The 22,500-nt window shown below is 42.7% G+C and overlaps 1 protein-coding gene across 6 annotated transcripts in view; it reads left to right on the top strand.

Annotated features, from left to right (window-relative positions):
- LOC118285581 (transcription factor 4-like) overlaps nt 1-22,500 on the top strand; it is a 156,775-nt gene that overhangs the window by 54,578 nt on the left and 79,697 nt on the right. For all 6 annotated transcript variants that reach the window (XM_047329338.1, XM_047329336.1, XM_047329339.1 and 3 more), the window contains one exon: nt 14,065-14,123. In XM_047329338.1, coding sequence (XP_047185294.1) covers nt 14,065-14,123 — 59 coding nt within the window. The remainder of the gene's footprint in view (nt 1-14,064; nt 14,124-22,500) is intronic.

Genomic DNA, 22,500 nt, shown 5'->3' on the forward strand with positions numbered 1-22,500 from the left:
GTGGTCAAAAAATGCTGTCAGTATTTCGTACTTTGTAAAAACTGCACAACCATAAACACGACACGATCGCTCCCGCTCAGGTCCAGGTTTGGTTCTTGTTTTCCCCCGACATGACGTCAAGATGATCATCGCTACATTTGACAGCAAACAAAGATTTTATATTTTTTGCTTTTAGGTTTTTAAAATAATCAACATATCAGCAGGAAAGGAACCTTCAGAGTTAGATTAAGTTTCTGTTGCTGCAGGGAGCCATGGTCGCTTATCTGCTCCGTGCCGCTCTCGCCAGATGTACAGTAATGGAAGGAAAAAACAAAATGGGCATAATGTATTAAAGAAAAGAAAAGCTTTCAAGTGTAATTTAAAAAAGAAGAGAGATAAAAATGGAATAAAAGTCAGGACGGAAGGAGAGAAAAGTAGGAGTGAAGGGAATGAGAGTGTGAGGAGAGAGGAGACATGACAGTGACAGGAGAGAATCAGAGTGTGATGCTGAACCCCAGGATCCTTTGACCCCTTGACCCCTCCAGTCTGACAGCACCTGACCCGTCATCCATCTCTCCGGGGTCGCCCTTCCTCCTCCTCCTCCTCCTCCTCCCACGGAGAGAGAGAGAGAAGGTCACTGTAACAGTTTATTCTCTTAAAGGTTTTATTGGTTGTAATTGTTTATCTTGGATATGTAAAGTCTCTAATAACAACCTAAAAATTGTTTTTAAAAAAATAGTGTGATTGTGCGACTGTCGCATATTTGTTAGCCCCATTAGCCCTGTTAGCTCTGTTAGCACCATTAGCCCTGTTAGCCCCATTAGCCCTGTTAGCTCTGTTAGCCTCGTTAGCTCTGTTAGTTCTGTTAGCCTCGTTAGCCCTGTTAGCTCTGTTAGCCTCGTTAGCCCTGTTAGCTCTGTTAGCCTCGTTAGCTCTGTTAGCACCCTCAGTCCTGTTGGCTCTGGAAGAGCCGTTAGTTGTATCTCTGGCTCCTTCAGCCATTTTCAGAAGTTTTTCTTCTTCTGTGTCAAAAGTAACTCAGTGATTGCCTCCTACATCCAGGGTCGCTTTACCATTGGCTGCCTGATAATTTGACACAACATTTTCATGGTGTAAATTACAGAGACACGAAAGTGATGTCAAGTAATATCAATTTTTTTCATTCTGCAACTTGTTTGCAAGATAATATTCTTTTTGCAGAACATACAAGATCACTCTTGATTAACTTATTTCCATAAAGTAATTGTCATGTGGGCTTTTTGGGGCTATAATTTGCCAAAAATATAAATGAATACAGCTAACTCACTGCACTACTACACGTCCTGCTCACTGGAATTTTAGAAAGGTAGTTCAAATCTTACTAAACTTTATTAATGGACTGAATGAAAAAATATTTAAACTCCCTGAATCCCAAGCGGTTTTCTTTGCTGCTATTGATTATTTTTAGCTCATTTACTAAAAGAAAATTGACAAAATATCATCTTTGTTCTTTTGTTTTTCTTGACAGTGGTGTATGTCACACATGGTTAGTTCAAGTACCATTGGACAGTTGGAAATTTGACAATTCTCTCTGTCTTTAAAGACTCTGACTGAATAAATTGATGTAATTTTGGCATTTGAAAATATGCCTTTCATACCCATTGGCATGTTTTGGGGTTCAGAGCGTTTTTTTGTGCACTACAGATTTATATTGTTTTGAAATAACTGTCGAAAGGTTTTGTTTTTTAATATCCCTGCAAACACACTGACACACTCGTCTGTATCCATTCAGCAGTTCATCGCCAAGCCTTGTCCTGGAAATAGCGATACATGGCATGTGTGGCTCCGACATGTGATAACTGCTGAGAGCCTGTGAATAGAGGAAGTGCAAATCCAAGCAAATCCAAAAAAACATCTTCACATGAACATAGGTGATATTTTATAATATGTCAGTGGTTAGTGCGAGTGTTTCCCTGAAGAAAAATCTATTTTTACATCATAAAAATGATCCGTGTACGTGTTAAACATTCACGTTTGACACGTGAAAACCTTTGTGAGCCTGAACGTTGTGTCTTTCTTTAGCCAGCCGGTGTCGGTGAACAACACTCTCATTGTGTTGCACGTTAATACTTCCATATTGTGCTGCTAATTCAGAATTTCACACCTTTTTTCTCTTAGTTTTTCTAACTGGCTCTTTGTCTTCCGGCGGCGTCGCCGTCGTTCACTCGCCGTCGAGACAAGAAGGAAGAAGAAAGAAAAAAAAGGTGTTAAATCCTACGTCTAAGAATCTTTTTAATTCAACATTAGCAGTCGTCATCTGTCGGCCCCGACAATACCAAACACAATTTACTGCCACGACTGGAGCATCCCCGCCTTTTGTTTTCTACCGCAGCGAAATATTGTTGCATCAATAATAGACTCACAAACACAATCATCCTTGTAGTTTTTAGGTAATCCTAAACGTTTTTTTGTTTCTTGTCTTGGGAGCATATTTGGAGTCGTCTCCTTCGTTTGTCTGGGGTTTTAGAAGGAACACGGGGCTCAGTGCCTCATGGATGTAACTCCAGATGCTATTGTGTCCGCGGTGTTTGTGGAAATGCTGCCCGGAATCCTTAAGACAAAGGCAGGAGATACGGTGGTGGGGGGGGGGGATATAAACCCTGGAAGGAATCAAATCCTCCCAAATTCTCATTCGGCGACACTTTTGGAAAGGAGGACGGGGGGGTTCAGTTGGAGCAAGATGACGGTGGTGTCCAAAACAACAACGACAACCACGTCAACGCGGCATCTACCTAAAACCTCCTGGCGAGCTTCAGGTGCCATGTTCTCTCTGCTCCTCCCCCCCCCTCCTCCTCCCCCCCTCCCGAACAGATCACAGCAAAATAAAGACGGATTGATAAATTCACGGATGGATGTGAACGCTGCCAAATTCGAGTCAGACCCCGACCAAAGTAAACGCCGCGCCACGGAGCGAGAAAAGACAAGGAGGGATGGAAGGATGGATGGATGGAGGGGGGGTGTGGGGGGAGAAGATTTGGGGCTCTAATGCCAGCCTTATGCGTCTTTTAGTCGTTTCCGCCGTCGGGGCTTGGCACCGACGCGGCGCTGTCAGCCAGCCAACAAAAGTCTGCAGTGCCTGCCGCATTTCAACAGCCCTGTTTTGTCTGAGACCAACACACACACACACACACACACACACACACACACACACACACATATAGAAAAACACGTGCACGCCACACACACACATACACTCTGCTCTGCAAATTGGCGACATTTCTTCTTCTTCACGAAAAAAAAAACGAAGCTTCGTTAAAGAAAATGTAAAAAATGTAAGACAAATCGAATTCTTCAAATCAACTGAAATCACTTCATGGTTTATAGATCAAAGACACCCCTGAACCAGATTTACTACATGCACACACACACCACAAACGCTGTTGTAGAATATTTATTTGAATCACAGATGACGTCCTGACGTCGGGAGGGGTCTGGTCGTCCCCCTGTTTGTCGCCTCATTGTTGTTGGCGTTGTTTATCTATTGATTCCAGGGTGGAGGAGGGGTGAGGAAGTGTGTGTGTGTGTGTGTGTGTCTGTGTGTGTGTGTGGGGGGGGTTGTACTGTTCTCATTCACATGAATGGGGGAACAAGTGTCATGGCCGCTCCTGTTTTTTAATCCGCCTGCAGCTTCGCCACCGAACGTCAGCTGTCATCAGAAGTGGCGTGTCGCAGAATATTACAGGCGACTTTTACTTTGGTGTTTTCTTTCGTCATCACGTACATGTGACGCGCTTCATCTTTTTGAAGATTTTCTAGCTGTCAGTGACGTCGGGAGAATCTCAACCCGGATTGTTTTTTTGCGACGTCGCGTCACGGGAATATTACGCCTTCCACTTCTGATATACTGCAACTCGAGCAGATGACACAAATTTTGCATTATTCTTGTCCCGTCATTTGCATCGCACCGCGCAAGTAACACAAATTTCTTGCGTCTACTTGCGTCTTTGCATCTTCACAACGTGAAACATTCGCTCCGTGTTTGGTGTGAACGCACCATAAGAGCCTTTAAAATATTAAACCTATATTTGGGCAAAGGTTGTAGGTTCTACATTTGTTATTTGTAAGTTCACACGATAACCAATGTATACACATATATATATATATATATATATATATATATATACATACATATATATAAATATGTATATTACGTTTTTAATTGTGGTTACTTTACTCTGCATTGAGTGTCCTTGTGGTTTGTGAGCTGTGATTTTTCCGTTAAGCAGTTTGGTTCTAACATGTTGTGAAGTCAACGCAGCTTCAAGTTCTCCAAGTTTTTGTCCCGGTTATATGTTGATGTTACAGGACTAAGGACCGAAACGTTGTCACTTCTCCAGACTGTAAATCTGCTCAGAGTCAGAATGGAAGCTCACCAGTACAGTAATGTGTAGGTGTCGGTACATTAGCATTACCATCATTAGTAGTAGAGACGGTGAGGTTTAACTATTGTTCATGAAATAAATATGAAGTACGCTTCAGCAGGTGTCCTCGGGCTGGACGACTTTAAAACACTGGACTTATGTTATGCTGGCAGATGTTGTTTTTGGATTCCGGGAGAACAAACTTTTGTTCGGCTTGTAGATATTATTTTGGTCGTAATTTAGGTCCTTTTGAAAACAAATGTTGTTTCATCACTTTAAACGTGTATTTGTTTCTCTCATCAGTCGGTGTGGGCTGGACACAGAGCTCGCATTGTACACACGAATCAACAACAACTGTCCACAATTTATATACATGTTAAAGTTTTAAAGTGAAGAAAAGTTTCTCTTCATCTTGTTTGTTCATTTTGTTTACCTCGTATTTATTAAACTTTTTTCTAGATCCCGACCAATATGGATGTTTTAGGATGCGATGTCGATGTGGATATTAGGCATTAAAATATTTCAGATATCAATATATTGGCCGACATATATATATATATATATATATATATATATATATATATATATATATATATATATATATATATATATATATATTTAGAAACTTAATATTTCGTTATCAAATCCTTAACAATGAAATGTAATTGAGGCTTGATAGTTTACACTTTAACAAAATGTTCTATGATAAATGAATATGATTAAAAAGAACACACAAATACAAGAAAATATATAGAACTTGAATTCAGAAAAATTAAATGAATGTAAAATTTTAGCATGAATATGCATCTTTTCTGCATTCTTTATATTCTGTTGAATTAAAGTTTTCATATCAGCGCATATAACAGTACACAGCAGCAGCTTCGATAGACCAGAATGCATTGCAGTTACAGGTTCAACTTAAACTAAATAAGTTTATGCCTCTCGACTCATTATTAGTTCACAAAAAATATTAAACAAAAGGTTAAATCTTCGTATTTGACATCAAGTGACCAGAGAATTTTTACAAAATTAATATTTGTACAAGTGTAAAGATAAACTCTGGGTTATTATGTGTTTGACTTAAAGTGGGAAAACTAATATATTAATTTTATTGCAAAAAATAAGAGAGAGAAAAATCCAAAACACTGTCTGTCAGATTAAATAAATTATTCAGACTATTTAATCATATTCATAAATGTTGATTCTACTTTGTGAATAAACAACAACAACAAAATTGAAATTCAGAAAAGTTGTAATGAGAATTAAAACGTAATAAAACACACTTTATAGGTCCATAAATTGATATTATAAGTCACAACAGTCTCTGATCCTGATGCCGAATCAAACTAAAAAGGTATAAAATATAGAATATGAGGCTGAGTTGTGGTCCAGTCATTGTGATCTGAAGGCAGAAGCCGACAGATGTGAGCTGGATGCGTCGTCGTCTCTCCAGTTCGTCCCCGTCGCTCGTATACGTTCATCTGTCGTTTGATGTATTCACTCGCTCCCGTGCCAAGAAATCAACGCCTGCTGGGATTGGGAGAAGGGGGGGGGGGGGGGGGGGGGGGGGGGGGGGGGGGGGGGTGTAGACGACGGTTACTCATCGACCATCGTCTGTTAAATTAATGTTGATCCCCCAAAAAATTGTTACGCTCTTTACATGTGAAGACAACGGGATGAATAAATATATAGATTACTTCATATTCTTCCGCTGGCAGGATCATTTTCACAGCGTCTGTTGTCAGTGTGTGTGTGTGTGTGTGTGTGTGTGTGTGTGTGTGTGTGTGTGTGTGTCAGTACCTTTAAGACTTTGTCGAAACTTCTGGACCGGTGCCCGGTGGTGTCATGGAAACGCTTGAATCACTCAGAATGATTCATGTCTGCACAGTCCAACCCCTCCCCCACCACACACACACACACACACACACACAGAGCATGCAAGAAGAGGGAGTTTAACCCTTCTTCTATCCATCTTCCTCCCCTCCTCCCCTCCCTCTCTCTCCTGTCATCATCATCTCACCATCGTCGTCAAATCGGACTATTAGTCACATAGTTTATTAAAATGGACTCATTATATGGATGTCAGAGGAGATCGTTTCCTGTCACACACAGAAAGACCCGACACGTCGCTCAATTCGAAGACGTCTCGTCGTCTTTTAGTTTTTATCCCTTCCTCCTGACGAAGGAGAGTGAAGGACGGTCGGTTGCTGGTCGGAGTCAAACGTGAAGGACAAACTCAGTGTGAAGATAAAAGATGGAGGTCGCCATTGACAACAGCTCCACACTTAAATGTCTGAAATAAAAACAATAAAAAGAATAATTAAATGACTTGACAGGAGAGTCTTTAAAAAAGAGTCTCAATTGTGTTTTAGTTTTTTTCTCCCTCACGTTGAATCTGAATAAATAGACTAATGGATAAATATTAAAATCGTAACTGTCAGGATGAACTGATGAACCTTCAGGATTTAATATGCGTCAACGAAAATGGAAGATGAGCTTCATCTGCATCGTGTAATAATAAGTTTAAAAATCAAAAAGGATAAAGAAGTGAAAACACCGTCGGGATGAAATACTAGATTCAAAACAAATGAAAAATAAAATATAAAACTCGAGACACGGACTCGTAGAACGAACATTCTCTCTTTGAGAATCTGAATTAAAGACAAAACATAGACAAAAAAATAGACAAATTAAAGCATTTATATTTAAATAATATATTTTCTTCTCTCCTCTCGTCGCCTCTCCTTTTTTCCTCATTTCCTCCTCTCCTCTCCTCCTCTTCTCTCCTCGTTTCCTCCTCTCCTCTCCTCGTTCCCTCTCCTCCTCTCCTCTCTCCTCCTCTCTCCTCCTCTTCTCTCCTCGTTTCCTCCTCTCCTCTCCTCGTTCCCTCTCCTCCTCTCCTCTCTCCTCCTCTCCTCTCTCCTCCTCTCCTCTCCTCGTTTCCTTCTCTCCTCTCCTCGTTTCTTCCTCTTCTCTCCTCGTTTCCTCCTCTCCTCGTTTCCTCCTCTCCTCCTCTCCTCTCTCCTCCTCTCCTCTCCTCGTTTCCTCCTCTTCTCTCCTCGTTTCCTCCTCTCCTCGTTTCCTCCTCTCCTCTCCTCGTTTCCTCCTCTCCTCTCCTCCTCTCCTCCTCTCCTCGTTTCCTCCTCTTCTCTCCTCGTTTCCTCCTCTCCTCTCCTCGTTTCCTCCTCTCCTCTCCTCGTTTCCTCCTCTCCTCGTTTCCTCCTCTTCTCTCCTCGTTTCCTCCTCTCCTCTCCTCGTTTCCTCCTCTCCTCGTTTCCTCCTCTCCTCTCCTCGTTTCCTCCTCTCCTCTCCTCGTTTCCTCCTCTCCTCTCCTCTCCTCCTCTCCTCGTTTCCTCCTCTCCTCTCCTCGTTTCCTCCTCTCCTCTCCTCCTCTCCTCCTCTCCTTGTTTCCTCCTCTCCTCTCCTCGTTTCCTCCTCTCCTCTCCTCTCCTTTCCTCTCCTCTCCTCGTTTCCTCCTCTCCTCTCCTCTCCTCGTTTCCTCCTCTCCTCTCCTCTCCTCTCCTCTCCTCTCCTCTCCTCTCCTCTCCTCTCCTTTCCTCTCCTCTCCTCGTTTCCTCCTCTCCTCTCCTCTCCTCTCCTCTCCTCTCCTCTCCTCTCCTCGTTTCCTCCTCTCCTCTCCTCTCCTTTCCTCTCCTCTCCTCGTTTCCTCCTCTCCTCTTATTGTTCCCTTGTCTCCTCTCCTCGTGTTTTGTTCCATTTAATGAAACTTTATTAAACTAATTAACATTAATACGAAAACTCACTCCTACTTTGTATTGATTAGAACAAATCACGGTGTATTTAATTGATTCTCCCTCCCTCTCTTTCACTTTTTCATACTTTTTTAGATCCTGAAGTGCACATTCCATTTGAATTCTGGTGCAAAGCTGTTTAAGAATGATATTTACTGTGGTGTGCTCCCGGTGGGTCTCGTGTCCTGTCTGATTTGAACGTTGTGTACCGGCGACAGTCGAGCGCAGCGACCCGGCTCCTGTTCGCTCGGATCTCGTAATGGAGCTCATTGGTGTTTCCTCCCCGTCTCTCTTGGCGTTTTTTTGTGGATTAGCAGAGATTGTCTCCTTCTGGCTCAGCGACTTCTCTATGGGCCGAGGGGGCCGACCTCCCCTCCTCCACCTTTTGTACCTCCGCAGCCAGCGCCCCGGTCGCGCCCCCCCCCCCCCCCCCCCCCCTCGCGTCCAATGAGCCTCTTCACGTCCGTCTCCGTCTGGGGGAAGTCGTCCCCGCGGGGGGTTTCCTCAGAGGACATGTAGAGATCTGCGGTGGGGAAGCTGTCTTTACAGGCTTCTCTTTTGAGCTGTTGGGGTTTAGATCCTGTCGACAACAGAGGGACGATCCTCCTGAACAAACGATCGGGTGACGTCACAGTGGTTTTCAGTCGTTACTCGGTACAACAGTAAGATTTCAGCGTCAGTTACCACGAGGCACTTTTTCTACACATTCACCTTTTTCAAGACATTCAAGACTTCTGAAGATTTGCTTTAGGTGTGTTGAGGTTGAAGAACCTCTGTTCTGTCGTGGTCTGACAGACCTTCATGATCCAGAAGTCCGTTCAAGAAGATTGGAGAACTCTTTGAAATACGTTTTTTCTACGAATGGGCTCCCGGATTATGTTTGATTTTTTCCCTCATACTCTGATCCAAGTACCATCCAAGTATCATGCAATCAAATCAAACCTTTTTGAGAAACAGGTGTGTCTGCTGATGGTTGATGAGGTTCCTCGGAGGAACAGCGGGTTCTCCAGTGAAGCTGTTGGATGGAGAACAGCTGAGCCCTTCAGACTCGAGAGCTTCATCTGTTCGAGGTTTCTAGAAACATTGCGAGAAGTGAGCCGTCCAATTGTCACGAACCGCGTTATCTTGGTTTGAGAACTTTTCAGTTTTATTAAGAACTTCCCAAATGTCAGAGGGTAAAGAAAGTTGAAGAATTCTTTCATGGAGGGTTTTTTGATGGACATTCTGCTGTTTATGAGTTCCTTTGTGGTTTAACTGTCTCTTTTAATACGAGGCTCTTGAACGTATCGTCATCTCTGGTGTTTGAAAACCTTGATAGAAGTACAGTGTCAGATCACCTTCAGCTGACATCAGCTTTTATTCTGGAGAGTAGGGAGGACGACCGGGAGACGGAGAACAGGTTGTGATGGGGTTCGATTCCAAAGTAGTCGGAGAACGTCTAATTTGAAATGTGATTTAATGTTTACTGAGGGGTTTTTTTCAAGACGTCATCTGTGGTTTTGTTCACTAAATATGTTTGTGTTAAATGTTATAAGTTATCTGATTTAGACTGAAAGGAAATGACCACATCCACTGAGGTCAGCGTCACTTCGCTGGATTTCAAATGATTTTTTACAAAGGAAAAGCAGATAAGTAATATTTGTCTGTAGGAAAATGGTCCACTTTTATACTTTCTATATTTTCTCCTGATATTAGTTTGATTTCCTGTTTTTATAAAATCAACTGCAGCAGCTCCGTCATCCGCTGAAAAGATAGAAAACTCAATTATGTCGCTTATAATTGAGAATACATTGCGAGTGGTCAAAGGAATAATTCACTCAAAAATGATTTAAAGAGTTTTTTATTTGGACATATTTTGCTCTGTGACTTTATTTTGTAATCAATAATCTCCTCTCTTGTTATCGAGTAATGGACTCTGTCTGTGTGTGTGTGTGTGTGTGTGTGTCTGTGTGTGTGTGTGTGTGTGTGTGTGTGTGTGTGTGTGTGTGATGCTGTTCTCTCTTCACTAGCATTTTAAAAATTCCAGGGATTTTTTTGTTTGTGTGTAAAACACGAGTTTGGCTGCAGACATGCTGAAAGAGGTCAAAAGGTCAGAAGTACAGGAGTGTAGTTGCAAAAACCTCATGGAGGCGAAACTAATATTTAATAATATTTGTAGTATCTGGTTCACTCTTATCTCTATTGATACACTGCAAATTTCAGTTTTTTCTAAACGATCAAAACTCATATAATAAAAAATAAATCCTTAAAGCATATTACTGTCGCAGACAATACAACAAGTTCTGTACTTTATACAAATTATATATATATATATATAATTATATATATATATTTTATTATTTTTATTTTTTTGCACTGACAAACAAAATATAATCACACAAAATAAATATATTTCTGACAAGAATTATGAAAACTGAAAAAAATGTTTAATGTTATTAAAAATGAATCATAAATACTTTTATGATTCATGATTTCTACTAAAAATGCAATCTGCAGGTAAAGGTCAGATCGTGAACATTCATCAGCAAAATACCAATATTTTAAAAATATAAATCTCTAATTAATATTATATCTGTATTTATTTTCTTATTTTCAAATTTTCATATTTTGTTTTATGTATCATCTTTTGTTAAAGACCATGAAGCAGCAGCTTCTTTTTGTTCCAACAGGAATCCAAAATATAATATATTTACATTTAATATTTAGTGTGTGTGTGTGTGTGTGTGACCTCGGTCAACACAGTTCTAATATTCTATCCAGCGATGAATATGGCGGAGGAGACAGAACTCCTTGGCTCGCCTCCATTTTAAGGCCCCGTCTCGTCTCCACGAGCAGATGGATGTCGTGTGGCGAGCGGTTCGAGAGGCCGATCTCTGCGCGCGTGTAAACGCCACAATAAAGTTATTTTTAATTTAAGCTGAATATGAACATGTGAACTAGTTTCATCCAAAATAACATCAGGTCTGTTTTTTTCTACACAAACCTAAACCACACGTCTGTGTTTCTCAGACCACCGGGTTTATTTTACCTTCTTGTTATTCGCTGTAATATTATAATAAATAAGTTTGTTAGTGAACAAATTAATAGATGAAGGAAAGTATGAATGAACAAAGTCAATTACTCTGCTGATTTTATGTTTCCCTGTTTCCCCATTGACAGAAAGAAAGAATAATAATAAAATAAAGTGTTGAGTAGTTGAACAATCAATGATTTAATGGTAAATCAAACTCTCTAATGTTCTTTAGTTTATAGTGAATAATGAAGAGCTGATTTTTTTTAGCTTTTTTGTATGAATGAAAATCACAAGGCAGCAATTGAAGCAAATACGTCTTAAAATTCAAAAGACAATTTGAGGGGGGCGGAAATGAATGTGTAGAAAAAGAGGAAAATGTTGATTTAATGTTGTTCACTTTTCCATACAAAGTATTCAAATTTTAATGTTTCATAAATACGTGGCTGTGTGAGATGAAAAACAACATATAGGCAACATAATTTTTATTTGATATAATAGTTGTTCATCATCGTTGGCTTTAGAATTACACGACCGAAGACAACATTCAGCTCGTAATATATATACATCTATATATATGTATATATAGTATAAATTTACACGTGTGTGTGTGTGTATGGGGGCATCTGTGCCAGTGATTCCCAGAACCCTGTGTGTGTGTGTGTGTGTGTGTGTGTGTGTGTGTGTGTGTGTCTGTGAGAGAGTGTGTGAGAGTGTGTATTTGTGTGGGAGTCTTTGTATACATGCCAAACTGGTCCAGCTGGCATCAGTCGTAGCCGAAGCCGAGGCCGCTGTATCGGACACACACACACACACACACACACACACACAGTGGCGACCACATTCCCGTTCTGTACGCCTGTAATTATCAGTCTCTTCTGCATCGACTACCATGTTGGCGTGTATTCAGCGCCGGTCTATACACGCCTGATTCGAAACCCCTTCAACCACACACACGCTTACATTTTTCCTGCACACTCCGCTCGCTCGCCGCGAAGCCCCGCCCTCACATCTCGTCCGGGCCGCTCCGAACGCACCACGTATAATTACACCCTGTAACCGTGGGTTTGATATTTAGACTGGCTGAAGATTTTAAAAGGTTTTTGTCCCCAAACGAAAAGGCCTGCGCGGTAAAAATAGGCCTCGGCTCGGAGGGGAGGAAACGCCCGCTCACAAGTGGAGAGAGGGAATCAGCTCTGTTGTCGACAGCGGGACCTCGCTGCATTTCAGAATTCATCAGACTCCTTTTTTTTTTTTCTTCTTCTTCTTCTTCTCACAGCCAAAGAGGCAGAGTCACCTTCTTGTCGAGGAGGCGCTGATCACTTGTTGGCCTGCGTTTAGAGAGCCGCCACGTCTGATCTCACCGGAACGCGTGTTTCAACATGTTTGGAGCAAAGACGTTCCGCGGTGCAGGTGAAGACGCCGGCACTCGTCTTTATTCTCACGGCCATTGACTGCGTCTCACACGCTGAAGAACAAACAGGCTCGTCTCATACCAGAGTTCTTGTGTGAATGTGAATTCAACAAGAAGAGTTTACACACTAAGAAAAACAGAATATCCACAAAGGAAACGTCTTTGTTGGGGCTTTGATAATCCAGCTTCTAAAGAATGTGTGGTGTTGCCTTGTTTCCGTGTGTGACTAAAAGTTCTTACTTACTATTTGGTTGGAATATGCTTTAAAGCTACAGTGTGTAATATTTAGAAGAAGTTATTCACAGAAATTGAATATATTGTCCGTAACTCTGTGTTCATATTAGAGTTAAATATAGTCACATGAGGTGGACCGACCTCCGTGTGAGTCTCCATGTTTCTACGTTGTTGAACTAAACGCTCCAGAACACGTCGCGTTCACGTTGAATGTTCAGACGCTGCCGGAAACAGGAAATGGAATCAGCGGTGAGCCGCCATAAAGTGTCCCCTGTCGGTCGCTCAGCTGGTTGCGGTTTTCAACTTTACCACCAGATGCCGCCAGAAAATTAAAGAAAATTACACACTGGGGCTTTAAAGAAAATCTACGGCGCAAAAGTAGCGGTGGTGGTCGTTTTCACACTTGAAAGTCTGGACCAAGGTTCCGAACGGACGCATGTGTTTTTATTATAATTGTTCACATTTGATCAGGTTAGTTTTGGTTTTCCAGATCGCCGCTTTCGGTTCAAACTGCAAGTCACACGTCACCTGATCCAGAACTAAACCATGTGGCCTCCGACGGATGGAGCCGGAGGAAGTTGAGCGATTGAATCCCTCAAACAACACAGCATGAAGAATCTTACGCCCTCGACGCTGATCTGAGGCAGAATTAGGTTTTTTCCTTTTTCTAAACGTGATCTAAGGATCTCAGACACTCGTCTCGCATTTAAGTTTGTTTTGTCTTTTACACGCGACACGACTAAAATCTGCACCTGAAAGAGAAGTGGAGGATGGAAGTGCAGCTTGTGATCCTGAAAACATAAAGATATAGAGAGAGAGTGTGTGTGTCCTTGTGTTTATGGATCTGTGCATCGCAGATGTCGGTTCTGTTGTGCAGGGAACATAAAGATCACACACACACACTCTTCTGAAAACCCTTTGACTTTGTTCCCCAGACAAAATGTAAATGTGTGCTTCTTTAAATGAATCTAAGACAATAAACTCGTAGTTTCTCTGCTGGGTTAACGCATGTATGTTTTATTTATTGGGAGTGAACATTGCTGAGAAAATCAATCATATAATCAATCAATACTTGAACTGTGATTTAATATTGCAATTAGTGAGTGAGTGAGTGAATGAATGTGATGAAGTGGTGGATCAGTGGGAGTGTCGGTGAAAAAATGAAAGGATGAAATAATACATGAATAAACGGATCTATGGACGAAGCTGTAAATGAATTCTGTTTCCCTCCTCTGCTAACTGGCCCCGCCCTCTTTTCTCTTCCTCGTCCTGCAGGTAAAACGGAGCGGAGTTCGTACTCGTACGGCAGAGAGGCCAACCCGCACTGCCACCAGGTCAGTCTCCCTCTGCGTGTCTTTCTTTCTGTTCTTTTTAATTTTAAACCTGCTTTGTGACTTTTGTGTGGAGGAGACTATTTGATCTGAGGTCAGAGGCAGATTATGTTCAGTGGTACAGACGAGGGATTCAAACTCCCGACTCTTCATCCTTCACGCTGGACTTTACTTCAGTAACCACGGGCAGTTGTGAAGGTGAGATTGTCCAGGACGGACCAAAGGTCACCGCCGCCTATTGTACAGTAATATTTAGCATGTGGCTGATTGCCTGTGTTTTGGTCTGGATTAGCATGTAGCTTGTTAGCTTGGCCACAGACGGGAGCCACAGATCATGAGCTGGAGTTATTATACAGCGAAAAGTATGATGGAAAGAAGGTCCTTTAATTTGATTGGATCGGTGAGGGGAAAGTGGGCGTGATCTTGTGAATAGGGTGGCCCAGCAGCGTTTGGGAGTGTTGGCCTCCGTTACCTTTTCCGTAATTTTAAATGGGCGGAGTTAAATAAAGTAGTGTTTTACTTTTGTTATTCTAAATAAAGTTTTTGTCAACGCATCCAAACACAAACCTTCCCGCTGCACCGCTCGCTACCACGACGTCTTTGTGATTTTGTTTACTGGTTAACTAGTCGTCCAAACTTAAGTTGGAACATCTGATTTTCTACTTCCACTTGATCGCGTCATTGTCAGTTCACACGTAGCGATCGAGTGCTGATTTGCGAGCTCCGACTTCACGCAGATTCTGGTTCTTAGGTGGTTTGGGTTTGTGGAGTGTGAACGCGGCGTAAACACATTGTTCCACGAGTGATCTTCCGTAAAGTCGCGTTGAATGTTTTGAATTCGTCGCTCGACTCTGGACATTCGGGGGCAACGCGTTGTTCGTATTTAACTTCAGTGCAGAATCCTCGTCTGTAGATTGTGTTGTGTGTGCGCCTTCGTGCAGGTACAGTCGCAGCCCAAACATTTTTATTATACATCTGTCATCAGTTATTAAAAGTTCTACAGAGCAGCTTCTCATGTGTCCATCATCCTCCTGACAGAAGATAAACAACAGCTGTTCTGCTGTATGGTTCTGTTTTTTCCGGAGAGATGTTTTCATCTCCACCGCATTTTTCTAACTTTTATTCCAACGTAATACTTTTACTTAATTGGATTAATTGTTTAAAAAAGGGATTATTCTTCGCCAGGTGTTGTGAGGACTCTGGTAAACATCTCTCTTCTCACCGTCCATATGTATCCACGAGAAGATGCACGTCCATGATTTTTAAAAAATATAATATATATATATATATATATATACACATATATATATATATACACATACAGATGTTGGTGTTTGATTCTGCCTGGTGGAATATTAAACCGAGAGAGAGGCTTGATGTTCTCGCTGTAATTTGACGACCGCCTTTCTGGGTTTTCTTTTTTATTTGAAATTATGAAAATCACATGCGTTTCCGTTCTGGCGCAGGCTGTCGGGCCTGTTGATGGAGTCTGATGTTGAGGATTTATTTCTCTTTCGGTCTCAAGGATCTATCAATTAAAAGCTTATCAAAGAAAGTACATTTCCTTGATTAGGGCAAATCAAAGTGTGGGGCTAAAAGATGTTACTCATCGTAACGTCACAATGTAACGGATTAAAGCCGATTGATCACGAGGAGGATTAAAGTAGATGGTATTTAATCGCTCAACGCTTCGCCTGCTCTGTGCAGTACGGCTGTAATACCTGCAAACATGTGCAACACTTTTAATGGAGCAGGTTGATACAGCAACAGATGAAAATCTATTTTATTGATGTATGATTTTATTTGGATTTGTTAATGAGGATTTGAGCTCAATGTCTGTAATAGATATTATAGATATCAGTTCACAGAGGTTCTGACTAATAACTGGAGAAGTGAGTGATCAATACCAAACCAAAGAAACAATGATTGACAGTCGTCCAGATTGGACGCCGGTTGCCAGGGGCAACAGGGCATCGTCACCGCCGAGCCTCTTGAAGGTCGAAGGTGTGACTTCTGAAAGACTAAAGAAAGACTAAAAAACTTTTAGTTTTGATATGTTTCTTTCTGTTGTGGAGAAATTATTTGGCCATGACAACCTTGTGGGGACACACACACACACACACACACACACAGAGAACATGCCGCTCATACCTGCCTCGTGCCAAATGTGTCAGTTGCACTGGAATAGTTTTCGCACAGAATCTTTCCACTGGTTGGGATTAAATATAGAAATAGAAATATATAAATGTTGCTGCTGCTGATGTTTAAGTCTTTTATGAAATATGAATTGCTTTAATGTGTTATTACAGTTTTGCTGTTGATTTGCCGATTGCTTTGTTCATTTCACTCGTTTAATGAGTCAAGTGAATATTTATCCATTCACACAGTAGATGATTCATCCATTTATTATAAATCTGTCCATCAGTTTGTCAATCTGACAATTCATCCATTCACTCTTTGGCTGATATCATTCACTCACTCATACAATAATTCATTAACTCATTTTAACAAAACATCATCATAGATAAACATCATTCATTCATTCATTCGCTAGATATTATCAATGATTTAATAATTTACGATGTTCAGTCCCCAATTCATTGTACAACTTAATCACTCGTTCATTCAATCATTAATTTACTTATATAACATTAACGTATATATGATCTCATCCATTGGTATGAATACATTAATTCATTATGATTTAATCATTCATTAATTCACTCATTCATTTGTTCATTTTTCCTTTTGCTGTTTCCGGCCTGATGATTCATTCGTTCATCAATTCCATTGTTCATCCATGTTTGTTCAGTGATTATCCATCAGAACATTCATTCATTCATAAGTCAATTTGTTGTCATCCATGTCTTGTGCTAATCACTGACAAAATCTATGTTCATTTGTTCGTCTGTCGTTCGATTTGTCACCCTGATCTCTCTTCCATCCATCCATCCATCCACTCATCCATCCATCCATCCATCCACTCATCTATCCATCCATCCATCCATCCAGCGACCGCCGACTCGCTGATTTTTTATTTATAAGCACCTCTCATATCCAGCTGTGGCCTTTTTGTGTGCGCAGCTACAGCGGAAAAAAAACCCATAGAGGACAAAAAAAACACGAATATGAAAATAAATCAAACATTACTGCCTCGCTGGCCGTCGTCCTACTGGGCTGCCGTCAAACGATGCTGCTGCACGGTCTGAACGGCTCCTGATGGAAATTGTTTGGAAAATGGCAGATGAATTAACACGTTGGGCCCGAGTCCAACTTCCTCTGGCTTGGTCCTCGGCTGTTAGTGAACGAGAGAGAAAACACTTAGAGAGGAGGAGCTCACGCTAACAGCAGGGAGAGTCACTCTGACCCCGCTTGATTCCACCGATCTCTGAACAAACTGAATGACACATTTTCAACCAGCGGAAGTTCTTTGGGCTAATTCAGGTTTTTGGCTTTTTACCGTGTGGAAGTTTGCTTCACATAATTAGCTTTGTGTTGCTCAGAGATCTGCACACGTCTCCTCCAGCTGAGCTCTACGACCTCCAGCCTGATCATCTCACAGAGCTATGATGACATCATTGGGTCTGACTCTGATTCGGCTGCTTTTTCTGCTCCGACCAATCAGCAGTGGCTGATGTCTGATGATATCTTTTGTCATAAACCAAAAATTGGACCTGATTATGCCAGTAGATGAAATTCCCCAAAAGAGTCATCCTCTGGCGACCATGCCTTAGTTTGTTTCCATAGAAACAGATACAATCATTTTGTTAACTTTACCGATGGTTAGAGTCAAGTTTCAGATGAAGCTATCAGCAGAGGTATTATTCCTTTTAGTGGTATTTATTTGATGTCGTCTCTGTTTTTAGATATTGTTCAGTTCAATTGATTTACTTTCTTGTGCTGCTTATGACACATGCCATGGTGTCTATATGATATGATGACATCATCTCTCATGTCTGTCTTCAGCCTTACAAAGTGGATGGATGGTCCAACAGTGTCTAATGGTCGGAAGACGTTTCCGTCCAGTTCTTTGTTCTCGTCATTCGTCGTCGTGTGTTTGTGTATCGACGTGGCTGCTGGTGCTCCGTGTGTGTGAACTGGGGAACCCGACTGGTTTTCGTGCTGAACCTCTTCTGGCTCTCACTGTGAGTGTTGGGGGCTGGGAAACATGGCCTCCTGCCAAGGTGCGAGCCCAACCCCCAGCAGCCGGCCCTGCTCCTGCTCCCCCCCAAAAAAAATAAAGAGAACCCTTCAAAAACCCATTGTCTGCCGGCAGAAGGTGGCACGAATGCACTCGGAACTCCGAGGATGGAAAGGGGCTGAGCCTGTCGAGTCCCCGTTCACATACTGGAGATTCGTGGAGGTCTCACCTGAACTCCTCACCGTGGAAACAAGAGGTTGACAGACCTCAGAGAACCACTTCCATCCCACGTGATGTTCATCAGTAGATGATGAGGTTCACTTGTCGTCTTTACTCTCACCTCTCTTGTGCTTCACTCAGAGTTTCACACTGTAATCGACTCGACAGTTACTTTAAAGCTCGGTTGTCTGGTGTCAGGAGCGTTTTTACACCTGTCAGAGGGAGAGACGCCGTCGTTGGCAATTGCACAAGGGTGATGCTGTTTTCATTAGAAAGACAATTTGGCATTGGCAGTTTGATCAAATGTCTTAAAACCAACCTGTCATTACGTTTTTTTGTTTGTTTGTGATGGTGAGAATAAAGACTTGTTGCCTCTGAGGAGCCTGACATGAGCCCCTTCATATCGCCGTGAGGAGACCCCGCGTTGTCCGTCGACAGCTGTTTACATCCTGACACCGTCCAGTTGTCGTCAACATGCAGAAAAATATTAAAATCGCTGTTGGTAGTTTCAGGTGAAGGCTGTCGTCAAAGTGAGGTTGCTAGGCAACCAGCGGAGATGCACATGAACCCCGTGCTCAAACCGCAAAACTAGCTTCAACGTGTTACTCACAAAGCCAGGCTAGCTGTTTCCCTCTGCTCCCAGTCTTTATGCTAAGCTAGGCTATTCACGTCCGGACTCCAACTTCTTAAAGGGGCACTCTCCCTTTTAGTCCCCAGTTGCCGTGAAACAGTTTGTGCAACCGGCCCCAGAAGTTTTTCCTCTAGCGCCACCTTCAGGACAAAGTTAGAGAACAGCTGAATCATCAGGTTGTTGTCTCTTGATCTTCCCTCGGTCGGTGGCTTCACAGCTGCTGAGAGAATCACCTGAACTCCCGTCACCACACGACAACCACACTCATGGGTAGTACATTACACACACACACACACACACACACACACACACACACACACACACACACACACACACACACACACTTAGCTTGGCCTTGCTATCTAAAGCCATCTAAAGGGACATTCTGTCAACATAAGCAGAAAAACCCACATCATAAGAATGAAGGGAGAAGATGATCCCCCTTATCTCTCGCTCTCTCTCACACACACACACACACACACACACACTCTCAATACCTCTCTTACACATTATCTCTTCATATCTTGCTGTTTTTCATCCTTTTTCCAGCTCTCTAAAATTTTCCCATCTTCTTCACACACACAGTACACGTTAAAACCTGGCGCACACACACACACACACACACAGTACATGTCAAAACCTGGCGCACACACACACACACACACACACACACACACACACTCTCTCTCACACAGACCAAAGCATGCCTGTCATCTGGTTATCGCCTCACAGATCAGTAGGTTAGTCGTGGGCCGGCAGCTACAGCTGAGGCAGCAGCCGTGTGTGAATGTGAGGTTCTGGTGGAATGCAACACGAACAAAGACTGTAACACACACACACACACACACGCACACGCACACACACACACACTTTCATACACACACACTCATTCAGCCAAATCAGTCAGTGAAAAGTGCTGAAGGCTTCGGTTTGAAGCTCAGACTTTCAGAGGAGCTTAGAAGCTGCATTTACCTTCTGAAAAAGACGCACACACACACACACACACACACACACACACACACACAAACAAACATTAAAGCACATGTATGTAAATATATACAGCATTAAATTAAACATTTTAAAAATTGTGACAAGTCAGTGGGCTTCTCTCGACATCAGCTACGAAAGTGAACCGGTCCGTGTGTTCGAGTCTCCGCCACCTGCTGAACCGGCGGCAGGTGGGTCGTCCGCCCCGCTCCCTGTTCGCTCTTCCATCAACTTCCTTAACAAGCTGAACTGCCCCTTTAAAAGACTCTGAGGGCTCTTCACACACACTGAACTCCACACCTCTGTGACAGGTCCGTCTGAGGGAGGCCTCACTGTTTCTCATTCGCTTTCTGTCGTCGTCGTCTTTCTCTCTGTGTGTGTGTGTGTGTGTGTGTGTGTCGAGAGGTTTCCGTCACACGGCGTCACGTTGTCGTAACGGTTTGTCGTTCGATTTACCCACGACTCCACTACACAGTCACTCGTGCCTTAGGGATCCAGTTTAAATCCGGTGTGAACCTTCGTCCAGTCACACGTCCTCATTCCTGCCGCCGTCGTCCTCGTGAAGGAACCGCTCGTACGTTTTTTTGTGACATGTGACGTACGAGGTGGAGAAGGCGGACGACAGCAGACAGGGACAGTTGAAAGTCGAGGACTTGATTATTTTTGCGACATGAATTCCAGCGACGCTCCAGTCTAGTCCAGTCCTCTGGATCCTAGTCGTGCCCTGACCAGGAATCGAACCTCAACCTTGTGTACCAACAGTCAGCGGTGTGACCCGCTAAGCTACACCAGCTGCAGGTTTGCGCTTGTCGAGCGTTTTAGTGTGGTTCACATCGCACTTCAATAAATCACGTTTCATTCACAGTGAAATTCCAGCTCTCGTTCTCATTTTCTCTCTTTTCTCTCTGATCATCGTCGCTTCGCTGTTTCTCTCCAGATCTGTGGAATGTGTGTGTGTGTGTGTGTGTGTGTGTGTGTGTGTGTGTGTGTGTGAGGCCTACGGTTCCTGTGCGTGGGCTTTATACGGTGGAATCTGGTTACCAAGGGGTTGTGTGTGTGTGTGTGTTCATCATCACTTCATTCCCCTCTGTTCCCCATTGGCTGTTTTCCTGGCCAATGGTTTGGCAGCAGGAAGTACATTCCCCCAACAGCTGGTCTCAAGTCCAGGAAGAGAAAAAAACAAAACAAGGGCGAGTCAAAGACTGTTTACATGGAGGGAAATATTAATAAAGTGTATGATGGTCAAAAATATCTGCTTATACAGTTATAACAATCTGATTATATATTTGTTTCCTTATGTTATAGTCAGAGGTGCATATTTTTTGCATCGAAGACTTAATTTGTATTTTACTGGAAATAATAATAATAATTTTTCAAATTAATAATTCGTATACATAAGTAAATATCCCTCCTCTCTCCTCTTGCATCCGTCCATCTTTCCTCTTTTTGTGCATCTTTGTGTGTGGTGAGATGTTTCACTCACAGCTGCTCTCCAGCTCTGCACACACACACACACGCACACACACACACCCAGCTGCTCGTCGCTCTCAGGAGACTCTCAGCCGTCATTTAGTCTCATCTGCCAGCCCGCACAGATCGACACTTTATTTCGTTTTTTTACTATCGATCACAAACACACACACTGTTGGGTTCTGTTATATACTGTGTGTGTGTGTGTGTGTGTGTGTGTGTGTGTGTTAAAACGTCAGTTCTGGCAGCAGGCGTGTGTGTGTGTGTGTGTGTGTGTGTGTATCTGGCTGTCAGGACCACCCGGTGTCTCCATGTTCTGATGGAACATGTCGGCTCCTTCGGAAAGTAGAAAGTAGAAATGACGTCGTTTGGCGTCTCGGTGAATTAGGTCATTTCATCTCATCAGGTTTCTATTAATCTTGTATCCAAAGTTTTAATCTTCCTGTTTTGCAGCAGAGTCTGACTCCTCGTCCTCGTGCGGCTGTAGTCAGTGTTTTGTGTAAAGTTCTGAAGCGTCAAGGTAAAAACTTCTCTGTCGTCGTAACTTTTCTATGTGACGAAGGGTCAAACGGTTTCGATCGACTCGTTCTCGTCAGAGCAGGGAGCTGCTCTCTGTCAGTGACGTTCATCCTCTCCCTGAGCTGCTGCGTCTGACATCAAACACTGTGCGTGCTGTCTCACACACACACACACACACACACGCACGCACGCACGCACACACACACACACACACACACACACACAGAAACTGCGAGTGAAGTACAACAGCTGGTAACAGACAGAGAACAGAACTGAGCTGTCACGCCTACACTACAGAGCTGACACACACACACACACACACACACACACACATTTACACACTAAACCAAAGACACGTGCATAAAAAGTTTAATACACAACACATGGATGTATACACACACACACACACACAC

Source organism: Scophthalmus maximus, chromosome 20 (assembly GCF_022379125.1).
Source record: "Scophthalmus maximus strain ysfricsl-2021 chromosome 20, ASM2237912v1, whole genome shotgun sequence".
NCBI classification, from domain to species: domain Eukaryota; kingdom Metazoa; phylum Chordata; class Actinopteri; order Pleuronectiformes; family Scophthalmidae; genus Scophthalmus; species Scophthalmus maximus.